This window comes from Barbus barbus, assembly GCF_936440315.1.
Source record: "Barbus barbus genome assembly, chromosome: 34".
Taxonomy (NCBI): domain Eukaryota; kingdom Metazoa; phylum Chordata; class Actinopteri; order Cypriniformes; family Cyprinidae; genus Barbus; species Barbus barbus.
In genome coordinates, this window is record NC_136762.1 from 13,663,902 (window position 1) to 13,680,111 (window position 16,210).

Below are 16,210 nucleotides of genomic sequence, written 5' to 3' on the forward strand. Positions count from 1 at the left end.
CACCAGGAGTTGCATACCAGCTATTGATTGGGCTGTATCAGCTGTCAACCACCTAATGATCTGAAAACACTTTTTACACATGTTGATTTTAACAGAGGTAGAACAATTTTATTTGGTTCATCAGCAACATTCAGTATTTAAATATACTCCCTAAGCTCATGGAACATGTAACATGATTCAACGATATAGAATGTACAGCTGTTTAGATTATGTAACAGCTCATTTGATGTCTAACCTCTTAGTAACTACATCCACTAACAAGATTCAAGTTATACACTGTATATTAGCCTTGTACCCTGAAATTCTGCACATGTAAAATCCTTCCTATTGTGTTGAGAAGTGCTTAAACTAAAGCAACAGCACAGCATGCATAAATATTAAGTACATGTGCTTGAAATTGAAAAATCAAAAGTCCCTTATATTATAGGCACAAGTGTGCCACAACTGGTTGATATTAACTCATAGAAACATACAAATAAGTATGTACAACAGCATGTCTTACATTCATCTTGGAATGTAACATCATGGATGACCATTCATTAGGAATTTTTGAGTTAAGTGCATTAGAAGTGATATGAAAATTTACAGGGATATTTCACCCAAAAATTAAAATTCTGTCATTAATTAATCACCATAATGTCGTTCCAAACCCATAAACCTTCTTTCATCTTTGAAACGCAAATTAAGATATTTATTTATCTTAATTTCATATATTAAGATATGAAATCCGAGAGCTTTCTGACCCTGCAAAGAATTGTTGAATAAAATTGCTGTTTTTGTTTTCTCTGGTCACAAAAAGTATTCTCAAAGCGGTATAACATTACGGTTGAACAACTGGGGCCTCATTTATAAAATGTTGCGCAGAAACCATCCTAAAATTGATCTTACGATCATTTCTCAAATATGCGTACGCATGATTCATAAAATGAACATACGTACAGAAAACGCACGTATGCTCTTTCAGATGTGAAATGTATGGATCGCATATGCTCGAACTTGCTCGCAGCTGAATGGTTTCAGCTTTCTGCCTTGTAAACGACTCCTAATTATCGTCATTAACAAGTAAAAGATCACCAGTCATCTTCCAAATTCTTTAACTTAAAACAGTGAGCTGCAAGAACAACTTACATTTTCAAAAACATGCAGTACTTGAACAAAAAAAAAAGTGCGTACGTCTGTTCAGACCCTGACGTGACGCTAAGCACTTTTCCACGTCAAAGACATTCACACTCTTAAGATCAAATCTGAGCGTATGCATGCTTTATAAATGAGGCCCCTTATGTCACATAGACTATTTTAACAATGTCCTTACTACCTTTCTGGGCCTGGGAACGTTTCAGTTGCATTGCTGTCTATGCAGTGTTCATCGAAAATATCTTAATTTATGTTCTGAAGATGAACGAAGGCCTTACAGAGGTGAGTAAATAATGAAAGAATTTTCATTTTTGAGTGAACTGTCCCTTAAGTGCAAATTGTTCAATTCCAATACTATGACTCTACTGCATGTTAGTGTGAGGACATGGAATGTATGTCACATATTACTACAATATTCTAAGTAAACAGTGGTAAAGTGCAGTCACATTAGTAAAATTTTGGAAAAATTAAGCAGGCAAAAAGTCCATTGTCAATAATGTAGCAATGAATTAGGCTTACAAAATAGAGACTTCCACAACAAAAGCTTTCTGTTGGTCAACAGGAAATTTGCACGACCAACCTGAACATGAGTGAAACCTAAGGGGGAACTTCCCCTTACACGAGACTCCTGAGTGCATGGATTCCTAATTAAATGACTGGATTTTGCCTGCAAAATTCTGCTGAGCAAAAAAATGTGACCATACTTTTATTTAAAAAACTGCACCCTGCCTTAAAGGTGCGTTCACACCAGTTTCAGAAGCGAAGCAACAGGATTCGCGAGACCACGTGATTTGCCTGTCAGATGTTGTTTTGGTTGCTCATTGTCCTTGTAAAAAGGATTTGTGATCTCATATAACACCGTGTGTTTTTCTATTTCGAGGATGAACCGCTCGTCGTCCATTTCTGGCCTCTTGCCAAAGATATGTGACCGTGAAATACAATTGGGAATCTGCACAGGGTGTTTATTTTGAAATTGACATGACTTTTATTTTGTATTTGCTGTGCGGTTTAGACGCGGCGTGCGTCAAAAATAGACTAGGCGCCTATATTTAGCGAAGCGGCGCGGAGAACCGCTTCTGGGACGCTTTTGAAACGTGCCGCGGCGCGTCTGATTTAAACACAAGCATTGACTAGAGTGACCACGATCAGCTCCTGTAGCCGCGTCGGAGCCGTAACGCACATCAGTGTACATCAGGGGAAACGCCTTAGCACGAGTGATTTACATGTTAAGTTAATGCAAAGACGCGAATAGTGACGTGATTACGACGTTGCGAGCGGAGGGAGAAATCCGAAATATATATACATTTTTTTTTACCTTAAGTTATTATTAGCTATTCGTCTGTATGCACCTATTTATCTTTGAAAGGGAAACTTTACAAGACGTGTTGTTTTGTTTGTTCTACCTGTAAAGGTTCTATTTGTTATGTGCTGTATTTGTCTTAATGTTTGCATAATAAAAAAAAGAAAGAAAAAAAAAGAAATCCGAAACAACAATGGAGGACAAAATAATCGTCGCTGTATGTGGACACCGGCACCCGGAGCGGTTATATACTATTGTAAATACACTCACAATAGTATAGTAAAAAAATAGTTATTTATATGTCAGCCATTTCATTGACTTAACATGTAAATCACTCGCGCTTAACGCTTCATTCGCGTCTGGTATGAACGCACCATGAGGCTGAGGTAACTTAATGGTCCTATCTTTGAAATGCAATAAATGTGACATTTTATATTGCAACAGGCTTTTAAAAAATTAATAGACTGAACAAATTTTTTACAGTGTAAAAAATATTTTTGTAAAGCCAAAGTGTGCTTTCCTTTCCCAGAAGCACTTTGCCAGACTGCTTTGAAGTGTGTGCATTCATCGTCACATACTATTCCTCATGTTATTGTCAAATATGACCTTTGCAGTCATTACAGACCAGACAGATGTGAGGCTGACATCTCTGCAAAAGTTAGCTGTCACCGCTCAGAGATGCACGGCGTGCTAAACTCTGCGTGCTGGAACTCAGACCCCGTGCATCTGTCAGCCTATTGGGCTTCTGAAAAGACAAAATAGACTTTCATTATCCGATAACCATTCTCATTCCTTTTTTTTTTTTTTTAAAGAAAATACTTTTATTCAGCAATTATAAATTAAATTGATTCATATAAAGTTCAAAAGAACAGCATTTATTTGGTATAGTAATCTTTTGTAACATCTTTACTGTCACTTTTGATCAAAGAATCCTGAATTTTTTTTATCTCAGCTTCCACAAGACTTATATAGCAGCACAACTGTTTTAAACAAATGATAAATGATAAGAAATGTTGATTAACCCTTGTGTATCCTTATGGACATTTTAGTTTTTTTTTTTTGATGATTTTGCCTGTGTTAATGCTAACTGCATAAATTTGGGCTCAGGTGTGTATTTTTATTGGAATTTTAATATTCCACCATCATTTCCTTTAATAAATTTATTTTACACCATGTACAAAAAAAGTGAACCACTCAGCACCTTTTGGACAAAAATATCCCCATTGAAACCCATTAAAATGGCTATTTTTAAATCGCAATGCCGTTTAACTGTAAAATGATGCAATTTTTGTTAATAGGCTTTCATTCTGTTGGCAAGGCTTCAAAAAAATTTTTTTTCTATTTTTTACCAGATGGTGCCATTTTTTAAGGTTTGGTCTATACTCGCTTTATTCCCGTTTTCTGCTTCTGCATATTATAGAGCCAATTGGATAAATAATGCAGCTATAATTGTGTGGGTGTGTTGGTATAGATGTCAGAGTGTGGTTTGTATGTGTGGCATAAAAAAAAGTGTGTGTGTGCTTATAATATTTGAGAAAGAAAAACTCTACTGTAAATCACAAATCCAAGCACTGTGTGCACCAGCACGCAGTTTTGCTGGCATCTAATGGGGAAAAGTTGGTACTGCGCCCAAACAATTTTACTGAAAGATATTTTTTTTAGATGTTTCATATATAAAATATTCATAAAATAAAAAATAAAATATTTCATAAAATAGTTCATAAATAATTTTCATAAACTTAAACCTGTATCACTTTTTTTGTTTCACTTTTTAAACCTTTTTTACTTCAAAAATAATATTCTTTAAAATGAGACCAAATTTAAGTCTGTGCTCCCAAGCTTCCAATTTGTATGACCGTTTTTTGACATTTTTGTCCACTATGGACCTAAGTGTAACTTTTTTTTATTGATGCACAAGGGTTAAACACCAAATCAGCAAATCAGAATGATATCTGAAGGATCATGTGACACTGAAGACTGGAATAATGATGCTGAAAATTAAGCTTTGCCATCACATGAATAGATTGCATTTGAAAATATATTCAAATAGAAAACATTTAAAATCATATTATTTCACAATATTGAATTTTACTGTATCAAAATAAATGATCAAATACTTGCTCAAATAAAGACTTGGTGAATATAAGATAGTTGAGCAAATTGCAAAGACCCAACGCTTACCATAGCAGCCTCTTGACTTTCTTTGAGACCCACATTAAGCACATTTAGAGAATTGGCTCTCTTCATCCTGTTTAAAAATAAATGAGTAGTTAAAAATACTGCTCTCTTCTACATAACGTGACGAGATCTGAACAGTAAGCAGAATATCATTACCCAGCAGCTCGAGGGGCTGTTTCCTGTGTTCCAACTCCTTTCAGTTTCCGAACAAGTTTCTCACTGCTTCGTCTTATAGATTCCCGGAGCTTGGTAAATGATCCACTGCGCTTCAGACTTCCCAGACCATCCTACAGTACACACACACACACAAAAAAGTACATTAAAAGGCTATTTCACCTAATAGAACATACATATTTGGATTGAAAACATGCCTGTCTAGAGCTTTCCTCCTCTGTATGTATCCAAACTGGCCGGCCGTCCCCTATATATACACATGTGAAATATTAATTTACTATTGGACAAACTTACTAAACTTCCTCTGAAGGCAGAAGTAAAATTGATTTTACCCTCCACTGAGCCAAACTCCTTTTCATGAGCACGAGTCAGAATCTCTTTATAAAGAGCCTCAGCTTGCCTGTATTTCCCCTGCTTGAGATAACAGGAGGCCTGAAGGGCAAATGAATGGTATATTATATAACATGCATAATACACCACTGCTACCATTATTAAAAAACACTATCATTTGACAAGATACTCATTTTCTATCCTGACCAGGTTGTTCTTGGTCTTGGCCACGTTGGCATCGTCTGGACCCAGCTGGCTCTGGTAAATGTGCAACGCACGTTCATAGTACTGCTCCACCTCCTGATATTTGCCCTGGTTCTGGCATAGGAGGGCTAAGTTATTCAGCTGCTTGGCTACATCAGGGTGATCTGTCCCGAGCACCTGTCAACAGACAAAGATAGGCACGATATTTAATCTAGACCAGTGGTTCTCAACCTTTTTGACTGCAAGGCCACAACAATATTTAAAGGCTCCATGACTTTTCCAGTTGTTCTTGAGTTACTGGATAAGGATAAAATCATTATAATGTGATAATTTGCTACTCAAGAAACATTTCTTATTATTATCAATGTCGAAAACAATTGTGCTACTTAATATTTTTGTGCAAACCAGGATAATTTTTCAGGATTCTTTGATGAATAGAACGTTTGAAGAACAGCATTTATTTGAAATAGACTTTTTTTTTTTTTTTCATATGTAATGTAAAGGCATTATGTCACTTTTGATCAATTTAATGCATTAATGCTATATGAAATGATTTTCTTTCAAAAGGAAATCTTACTGACCCGGGACCCAAAACTTAATAAATTGATCTGATCTGACAGCTGTTATAGAAAGAACAGGTGGGAAAACCTTTTTTTTTGTGTGTGTGTCAGTACCTTTTCTCTGATCTCCAGAGCTCTTTTACACAGTGGCTCTGCCTCTTTATATTTCCCCCTTTTTCCATACAACACAGCCAGATTATTCAGAGTAGCTGCCACCTACAAACACAAACATAAACTCAAGGAAAGGAACCTAATGTATATGGACTGCATATTTGACTATTGACCTTTCAGTGAAAAAAAAAAAATACAAAAAGAGCCAAACAAACTATAACAGTAACACATTCCATCTTCAAACAGAACATACTGCTGGATGGTCCATGCCTAGTGTTTTCTCACGGATAGCCAATGCATCATTCAGGAGATTGGCCGCTTCCTTGTATTTGTTTTGATCCCTGTAAGCATAATATTAATGTTATTTAATAAGATTAGAATGTAATACAGATTAATAATTATATTTACACTAGGGATGCATCGATCCGATACTCGATCGATACGGTCATTTTCTGCGGATCGGGTATCGGTCAGATGAGACCGATCCAAATCCGATATTATGCGTATTCTATTCTGTGTTATTGTTGAGCCCCACGAAAGGCACAAAAACATTCTAAAGCACCAAATATTTTCCGTGCACTATATTTCAAGTGTTCTGAAGCCGTTCCATAGTTCAATGTGAGGTAATGAATATTCAAGTCGTTAAATTCACGTTAATGTAAACTCTTCTCTCCGCTGCAGCTGTCTGTCATCCTCCATTCAGCATTGAAACTGCGTGTCGCATTCGGCAACCACAGTCAAACTCTCTTCAAGAGCACACAGTAACTGAGGTTTAAAACTGTTAAACCGTGTTGCTTCAAGCACATCATTCTGCGCACGGGATGCCCATAAGCGCTTTGTGCCGCTCTGTATTGGAGCCTTTCGTATTATAATACTTCTCTGCGTAATGAAAGATTATTAATAGTCTTTCTGGTTCTGTCCTATCCATCATATGTTATTGCCTTCATTACTGTGCTATGCATTTAAAAGAAAGTCTTTTAATTTATAGTATATATTTATATATAAATGTATTTACTTTTTTCATGAATGTATTTTACAAGAATACATAAAGCAATGTGTAACATTTTACCAGATTTAGTTGTACACTTATTCACTTTTATTTGTAAATAAAAATGTTTCACTAGATTTTATAAAGTTATTGTGCACCCGTGATTTTTTTCTAGAGTAACTTTTGCTGCTGAATTATCCACTAACCTAGTTTATAATAGTATTTTTGTCATAGATTATGATTATATATTTTTTCATTTGTTATTTTTCATTAAAATGAAGTTGTCTGTATGTAGTAGATTGTGTTCAACATACAAAAGAGTGATGATCAGGTCAACACAGAAGTATAGAAAATCTACATTGATTTAAAAAAAAAAAAAGCGCTGGTATCGGATTGGATCGTATCAGCAGATACTAAGAATTTTAATTATCGGATCGTATCGGTTCTGAAAAAATGGTATCGTTGCATCCCTAATTTACATTTAAGATTAAATGAATGAGTGATGCTCTACAAAAGTGACCTGTACACTAAAGCTAGGATATTGAGCATGGTAGCAACATCCGGGTGGCTGTGGCCTGAGGATTTCTCCAGGTCTTCCAGAGCTTGTTTGCAGAGCGGCACGGCCACCTCATAGCGGCCCTGAGAGGCGTACTGGATCACCAGGTTGTGGAGAGTTCGGAGGCGGGCAGGGATCTCATATCCTCCCTGCTGGGCAGCAGCAGCGGCACTACTGTGTGGCTGAGACACTGCAAATACAAGAGTAGAGCTGAGACACATGAGCACATGCTCCGATAGATTGAGCTGAGTAAACATGAGTGACCTTGTGACATCTCAATTTCCTGACCTCGACTCTTCTCTCAATAAAAACATATCAAAATAATCTTTAAGAAGTTCAAATTCTAGTTGTGGTTATAGTAAGTCCTAACTGTGGTTGAAACTTAACACTGTAGTAAACCTTGATTCAACCAAACCCTTGCTTGCTCTAACAGCTGACATGGCAAATACTCCGTAAACAAATGTGTAAAGGAACAGCCGTGGTCTGTGAGGAGTGTCGTACTGTGCGACTGCTCCTCTTCTTCAGAAGGAAAGAGATCATCAAGGGACTCCTTCCTAGAAGTAGAATCTTTGTCCTCCTGTAAGAAACAAACAGCATGAACATGTCATGAGTTTATGATTTAATATTTTGAATAGCCTTTAGACCAGTGGCACCAATCATCAGTTTGGGACCCAAAAAGGGCTACAGAACACTTCCAAGAGGGCAGGATGACTTATTTAAATTAGTAAATTATTATTAATATATTAAAAGCATTATTCTATTATTATTAAGTAAATTAAAGTGGAAATGCAATCATATCTCTTTTTTATTATTTGTTTTTACTGAATAACATAGTTTGAAATCAAGCATCTTCGTCATAATTACAGTATAAATACGGACATATCTTTGTTCATATTGGGGTCAGTGGGGGGCATTCAAGTCAAAAAGGTAAGCGTTTTTCAAAACTTTTGCTACTTTTATGTCCCAAGTGTTGATTTTTCAGATCTCAAACATGTTTCTTGTTATATGAAGGTCAGACTGGCTTTATGTCATGCCATGCATTTATTTTTCCTTCTTATTAAATGCCATTTTGTATGGATGGCATTGTTTTAGCCTTGTGCCAAGCACAGACATTAAATAAAATATGAAATCCATCATGAAAATATGAATTACATGATAATCCAAACAAAAACTTAAAACATAACTATACAAATAAATATTACATCTTACACGAATTGTGATTGTCCCATTGCAAAACATTTTTTGTTTATCATAAATAACTGCAGCAAAAAATATGCCTGAGATGAAATATGAGATAAAATGAAAAAAAAAAAAAAAAAAATCAAGGATAATATCACTTGTGAGCAGAATATTGTTTCCAATCAATATGAAATGGTCAAATATTATTTGCATGCATCTAATTGCTTGCCATTTTCCTATTAAAAACAAACAAACAAAAACCCATATCCACAACGCTAGTCTAGAACAAACATTTAGCCTATAAACCTAAATGTATTAATCACATGAATGTTCTCAAGATGAACCCTTACCATAGGCGGCTCTTCGTGATCGTACTTGCGGATGCTGCTCATGAACTGCAGGTGTCTGTTCTGCTCCTCCAAAGTAACCACTTCCTGTTCCCGCTCCTGTAGCTGCTGCTGGGCCCGGGCCAGCTCATCCCTCAGCCACTGGTTCTCCTGGCACAACCTCCGCACCTGAGCGCGCAACTTCTGCTTCTCTGCCTCCAAAGAGCCCAGGTGTACTGACAGCGCCATCATCACCTGGATGAGCAGAAAACAGACAGCTGGGTGAGTGGAAAGGCTCTTAATGAGACAGATAGTGAATGAAGCTGACTGTGCTGCTCACTTGCGCCTCTCCTAGGCCCAGTTCAATCCTCTCCAGAGACTGTGAAATAATGTTGGTCTTCTCCTGCTCCAGGCTGCCGCTCTCGCTGGAGGTTTGGTCCTGGAGCGTTTCCTGCAGGCTGTCCAGCAGCGTGCGGTTCTCTCCACGCAGAGCCTCCAGCCCTGCGATCACCTGCTGGGTGCTGCATAACATTTCCTCCCCTGACAACATGTCTGACACTCAGACCCTGGAGAGAAAAATATGCATTTGGTATTAACATGCATTTAGTGAGCAAATTCTCTAGGGACGTTTTTCACATATAGTATGCAAGAGTGTATTTTAACATTCACACGATTTCTGGGTTACTATACTGAGTATTTGTTTTGATGATGCAAATGATTATTCAAAGCGGTAAACTGACATATAGTTCATGACGAAAGGTTTTTGTTTTTTTTGAGAATGCATGCAATAAATTGATCAAAAGTGAGAGATATTTATAATGTTAAAATTTCAATAAAATTTTAATAAATGCTGTTCTTGAAACTTCCTATTTAAAGTATCATGAAACAATGTATCACAGCTTCCACAAAAATATAAAGCAACACAACTGTTTTTAACATTAATAATTATAAGAAATGTTTCTTTGGTAGCACCAAATCAGCATTTCTGAAGGATCATGTGACACTGAAGACTACTGGCTGCTGAAAATTCAGCTTTGCCTTCACAGAAATAAATTACTTTTTAAAACACTCATTTTAAATTGAATAATATTTCACAATATTACTGTTTTTACTCTTTTTGATCAAATAAATGCAAACATAGTGACTTGTTTAAAAAAATATAGGTAATTAACACAGATCAGAATGTAAACACTAAATTTCAGCTACTGTATAAACTGCTTAAATAGTCTGGATTTAAACAGATTTACTAAATAGAAAAGTGGTTTGTGTGCTTGACATCTTTTTTGGTGTATGGGTGTATTTTATATGTTGCTTCTGTCACAAAAATTTAAAGTTTTATAGTGTATTTCTATAATTCCATTTTAACTCCATATTGTATGGTTTTTAAAATGCTATGTGCAGCACAAAAAAGTCTCAGCATTCAAATTATACTTGCAGAGCAAGTTCTGCTAGACTCCGGGTACATAAACCTACACAGTCATTGTTGTTAAATACACACTCCCAAGAAACATCACAGGTGATATTTCAGGAAGAAAATTGTCTGGAAAATGTGTAGACAAACTCCACACAAACAACTACTAAAGAAACAAAAAAGGGTCACAGGTAAAATTATATCACACGCAGTATAGAATATCAGAAACTAACCTTAATTCACACTAAAAACAAGATCTCCTTTGGCTGCAAAGAAAGAAAAATGTTTTTAAGGAAGCACCGGAGAATACAACACAGAATACACTGTTTAAAAAATGTGCTGGTAATTGTCTGCCAAGAAATAATCCATTGATTTTACAGAAATTTAGTTCACTGTAAAATTACTTCATATTAATATAGTACACTGTGCCCTATTTTAGATCATAAGAGCATAGACTCCTGTTAGCCTTAAGAGAGAAAAGTGAAGTGAAGTTAGCCTGCCACCCCAACACATGAAAACAAGCAGAAGGGTTGCTAGGTAAGAATCAGTTTACAGGTAGGAACAGAGATGTCTCTGGGGAGGTCAAGGACTGAGCTAATGTTTACGCCAGACCAATGAGTTCATCAACACGGATATATGGGTTTAAACTTAATTCATTGAGAAAACAACAAAACAATGATACATGCATTAGGTACCAGTTTGGCTTGCTTAAAGGGTGGAGTGGACCAATGGCTAACTTCCATGTTTTTTTACTTGTCAAAATGTATTTCTCCATTTTGGCTGTCGAAAAAGCTTTTCATTTCTGATCTGCATAAAATTGACACTGAATACCCTGGCTTAATGAATCCAGTTCAACACTTGAAGGACTCACCATAAATGTGTTCATATAAGCAGTGTGGTATACAAGTCTTCTAATTCAGTGAATAACAACCTAAACTTAAGTCAGTTTGTTACTAAAGTTATTGTTTGGCTTTAGAAGACTTGGAATACAGAACAGCAGGAGTCACATTCTGTTTGTCAATCATTATTTACAGTCACTACATTGAAAAGAATGGCACCTAAAATCCACAAACTTCATAAAAGAAAGAAGGTCATACAAATTTGGAGGTTTGGGTTGACGTCATCTATTTGATCTGTCAATTGAACAGTAAAGTGTTCATTCTCTCGTGATGTTGAATCGTCTATTTCCCCGAGACACGTGTATTGTTTTAAGTACAGAGATATAGAAGAGCTATATAAATAAAATATTAAGATATCACGAAAATAAAGAAACCCATTTGAATAAAATATACATTGTGACTACCCAACCTAAAATGAACGAATATCTCTTATAATAAATAAACAATAACACTATGATGGGTAATTTAGACCTCTTTAAAAGTGATGATAATTGTTAGCTGACTTTCACCAGATTAGTTGTAACGAAGGCTAATTCAGGAAAACAAACAGTGACAACAAACGAGAGTGTAATAGTCTATTAAACCTATTGTAAAGCTGTTTGTTCTCCCAGGTCATATAAAGTGTCAACAGCTGATATTTATTTACCTGCAGTAACTCGGACAAGTGACCACGACGCGTCCCAATTTACAGCCAGACAATTCCTACTAAAATAATCCACATCACATCTTTATTTCCTTGATGTAGTCGCGATTAATGGATGTAACAGCCAAGCAGAGCCTCTGTCGCGGTCACCTGTTGTTGCGTCGCAGACGGGCTGAATTAGCAGCGTTTACCTGCTCCGTCACTTCATTCACTGCGACTGCGCCGCGAGCTGCTCGAGCACAGGCCACCTACCTGCCACAGCGCTCAACTGCGCCTAATGGAGCATTACCACATCAATGATGACTAGTTACAAATATACTTCAATCAGATATGCCATTAAAGAGTTCAGATGCAAAAGCCTCTAAGTGCCGTTTGAAAGTTTCTTCTAAAATGATTTTTATGTTTTTTTTATTATTATTATCAGGCTCCATGTGTAGGTTCAGTCATTTCCCTTTAATGGCAATGAATAGGTTCATTAAACTGAAATAACTGAACATAAACATAGAAGCCTCAGAAAAATGCTAATTTTATAAGAAAATTTGGAGGCTTTTGCATCTCTTCAATTAAAATGTATTCTTAATAATTTCAATTGGCACAAATTTATAAAAGTAGGCCTAACTATATAATGGAGCTCCGTAGAAAAAGACTGTGAACGGTTTGACAAAGCATTACATGTAAGTTTACAGTAAAATACTGTCAAATTCATATTTTGTAATTATAAACTCTGAATTACCATATAATTATGCTGAAAAACAGGAAAAGGACACGATTATATTTTAATTGGATAGTTAATGTTGTTATCAGCAATGCAGCCTACATTAGTATATGTTTCATTTTATGGTATTTAGTTGATTATTTTAGTGTTATGTGTGCTGTTTTCTGGAATTCTTGGAATTACCATGAACTCCTTGAGTGCCTTTCTATTTTACCACCAGTATTATCATCATGGATAGGAGTACATTTTATGGTAAAAAGCAGATTTTAGTTCAAGTAGATTGTTAAATTGACATTGTATCATAAACAGATATATACAGTTATAATAAATAAAAAGTACAGGCACCAATATACCATCCCATAATAACCTGGTGGAAACACTGGCACAGTATTTTTATTAATTAATTGTATTTCATTTACAATTCATTTATTTCAAAGACTTTTTACTGCACTGTAAAAAAAAAGAAAAAAGAAAAGTTGAGCCAACTTAAGATTTTAAGGCAACCAGCTTCAGCAGATTTTTGAGTTCTCAACTTATTTTTGTAGGAGATTCTCAACTTTATGTATAAACATAAAACAACAAGTTGAGAAAACTCAGAAATCTGCTGAAGCTGGTTGCCTTAAAATTTTAAGTTGGCTCAACTTTTTTTTTTTTTTTTTTCTTTACAGTGTGTGAATATACTAATTGAGTGATTAATTAATAAGTCAGTGTATGTAAATATTTCAGTTATGATTCCAAAGCCTCACATATCAAGTAATGTTCAATTAGAATGACTTGACTGCTTCATTAATTACAGCATTATTAGGCAGCCCACTATTATTGTGAAAATATAGAATAAAAAATAAGAGTTGCCTACCTAGACAGCATTTTAGGACATTATAGGTGCATATGTAATGATGATAGGCTGTTGCTTTTATCAATGCTTAGCAACAAAAACATTACACATTACTTGCTGCAAATGCAAAGTAAAAGTAAATCTGTTATTTGAGACAGTCACAAATCATTCTAGATGGCCTCTATGTTGGACAAGCATAGGGAGGAGTCTCTCTGTGATGCCACATTGGCATAGTTTCAATAAAGCTGCTTAGGGTGAGATGGGGTAAGAGGGAGGGGGTGTTGCCTGGGTGTGTAAAATAAGCAGCATTAGCTTAGGACCCATCAGACAGGCTTAACTTAACGATAGGAACCATGCAGATCAGGATGCATCTAGGAATCGTCTTTAGTTTAACATAGAGTGTGCAGAACTGAGCGTGAGGAAAGAGAGGGTTGTGTTGCAGAGTGCAACTGAAAAAGGAATAATGGTGACACTGGCACACTTTGCTGCATGGAAAGAGTGAAGTCCGTGATTTAGGAAGAAAAATCAGTGCAGGGATATAAAGTGGAAGGAGCGTGATAGCAATGGAGCAACTGTGGGCAGATATATGAGACTGGAGTGATTAATGGTTCAGCTGCTAGAAGAGCCAGGGGCAGATCTACTCCCAATAAGGGCAGCTTGGCTGGGCCAGTGCAGGACAATGTTCTCAAACAGTGAGAGAGCTAATCTATATCACTAAATGTGATGAGGCCAAAGTCATGGAACCACTAAACCCCCTTGTTATCTCTCTCTCTCTCTGTTGTCTCTGCTCAACCACAATTAACAGTTTACGTGACACTACTGAATTCAGTTTGTATGTCAGGACACTGTCTGAAAATGTCAGTAAGACGCAAATTCAAGATATCTATTTACGTTCAGCGAGTTGTTAGTTCCTATTATAACTCTCAAAGAAAATAATTGAACAATTACAGCTTTTTAACCTTTACCCATCTTAAATACATGGTTATAGATTTGCAAATTAGCTGTAGGCATGTACTGTTATTAATTATTTATATAATTTGAATAGATAATTCCACTAATTGTGGTAATATCACTTAGTTTCACTTTGTCTTGTAAATGACTAATTCTTGGGGGGAAAAACAACAATTTATAAAATTTCTCTGCCAAATCATGTTTTGTGTGCCTGCAAAAAATATCTTTATACAAAATGGAATGATTTTACATGTTCACATTTATCTGTAAATATAATATTTTTCATATTAATAATATATAATATTATAATATCACTTTTTATTTCTCCTCTTTTCTACTACTTGTTTAACTTCTGTTTCAGTTTTTATAACCATTTCTTACTATGTGTCAGTAAGTTGTTGTTTTTAACCTGTGTTTGGCAGTGTTATTTCTTAGGATTACTGATAAACTATACTGTCGTGATTTGTATTTATTTATTTTCATTTTAGTTAAATAATATCTGAATGTATTATGTCTGTATAGGTCTTTTATTAAGTTTTAGTTTTATTTAATTTGAGTTATTTTAATACTTCAACAAACTAAATGGAAATGAAATGATATATATATTGAATTTATAAATGTGTATGTATATATTCAAATAAATTCAAATAGGCTATAATGCCCAAAAAAATTAATAAAAGAAAAGAAATACCGCAGATGTGCAAATTAGCTGATATTCCAATGAAAAGTAAACACTTAAAGTTTAATATATCAGTTATCACCAGTAAAGTATGGAGTGCCACAAGGATATAGGTCCTCTGCTATTTTCAATATACAATACAATATTATCAGAAAATATGGGATTAGTTTTCATTGTTATGCTGATGATACTCAACTACATATCTCAACAAGACCAGATGAAACTTCTAAATTATCTAAGCTAACAGAGTGTGTTAAAATGTAAAAGATTGGATGACCAATCATTTCCTCCTATTAAATTCAGATAAGACAGAGATATTACTTATTGGACCAAAAAACAGTACACAGAATCTCTTGGATTACAATTTGCAACTAGATGGATGCACTGTTACGTCCTCTAAAGTAAAAGATCTGGGTGTTATATTAGACAGCAACTTGCCCTTTGAAAATCATATTTCCCATGTTACAAAAACAGCATTCTTCCATCTTAGAAACACTGCCAAGCTTCGAAACATTCAGAAAAGCTAGTTCATGCATTCATGACCTCTAGACTGGACTATTTTAATGCACTGCTAGGTGGTTGACCTGCATCTTCAATAAACAAGCTACAGGTAGTCCAAAATCCTATCCTTACCAGGTCAAGGAAATATGATCATATTAACCCAATTTTACAGTCTCTGCACTGGCTACCTATTAAGTAATGTATCAGTTACAAAATATTGTTACTTACCTATAATAAGACCCTTAATGGTTTAGCTCCTGCATACCTAACTAGTCTTCTAGCTCGCTACAATCCATCATGCTCCCTAAGGTTGTAACAGTAACGTAATGCATGGAAGGAGAAATGGCAGGAAGTTAATTCTCTATCTCCTTTGGGGAAGCTTACCTCATGGTGGTTTGGGTCTTTGTACCCTGTTTGAGGAACTTTATAGTTCTAAGCTCATCCGTAAGTAATTGTTGCTGATATTTTGCTTTGGTAACAATATGTGTTTGTAGCACTTGGTTATGGTTTGTTTAAATGTTTGTCTAGAGGGTTTG

At 35.5% G+C, this 16,210-nt stretch overlaps 1 protein-coding gene across 2 annotated transcripts; it reads right to left on the reverse strand.

The window, feature by feature from the left end:
• Positions 1-90: 90 nt before the first annotated feature.
• Positions 91-12,159, reverse strand: LOC306854442 (kinesin light chain 2-like). Of its 2 annotated transcripts, XM_079392430.1 has the most exons (14): positions 11,997-12,159; positions 10,685-10,717; positions 9,381-9,606; positions 9,065-9,295; positions 8,037-8,112; positions 7,500-7,725; positions 6,245-6,332; positions 5,995-6,096; positions 5,324-5,497; positions 5,119-5,218; positions 4,984-5,033; positions 4,769-4,899; positions 4,616-4,682; positions 91-3,179 (listed from the first exon to the last, which is right to left on the reverse strand). In XM_079392430.1, the coding sequence occupies exons 3-14, from the start codon at positions 9,588-9,590 to the stop codon at positions 3,093-3,095; spliced, it is 1,542 nt and encodes a 513-aa protein (XP_079248556.1). In that variant the 5' UTR covers positions 9,591-9,606; positions 10,685-10,717; positions 11,997-12,159; the 3' UTR covers positions 91-3,092. The 2 variants fall into 2 exon arrangements, with proteins under 2 accessions (XP_079248556.1, XP_079248557.1); XM_079392431.1 differs by lacking the exon at positions 10,685-10,717.
• Between the last annotated feature and the right edge of the window lie 4,051 nt (positions 12,160-16,210).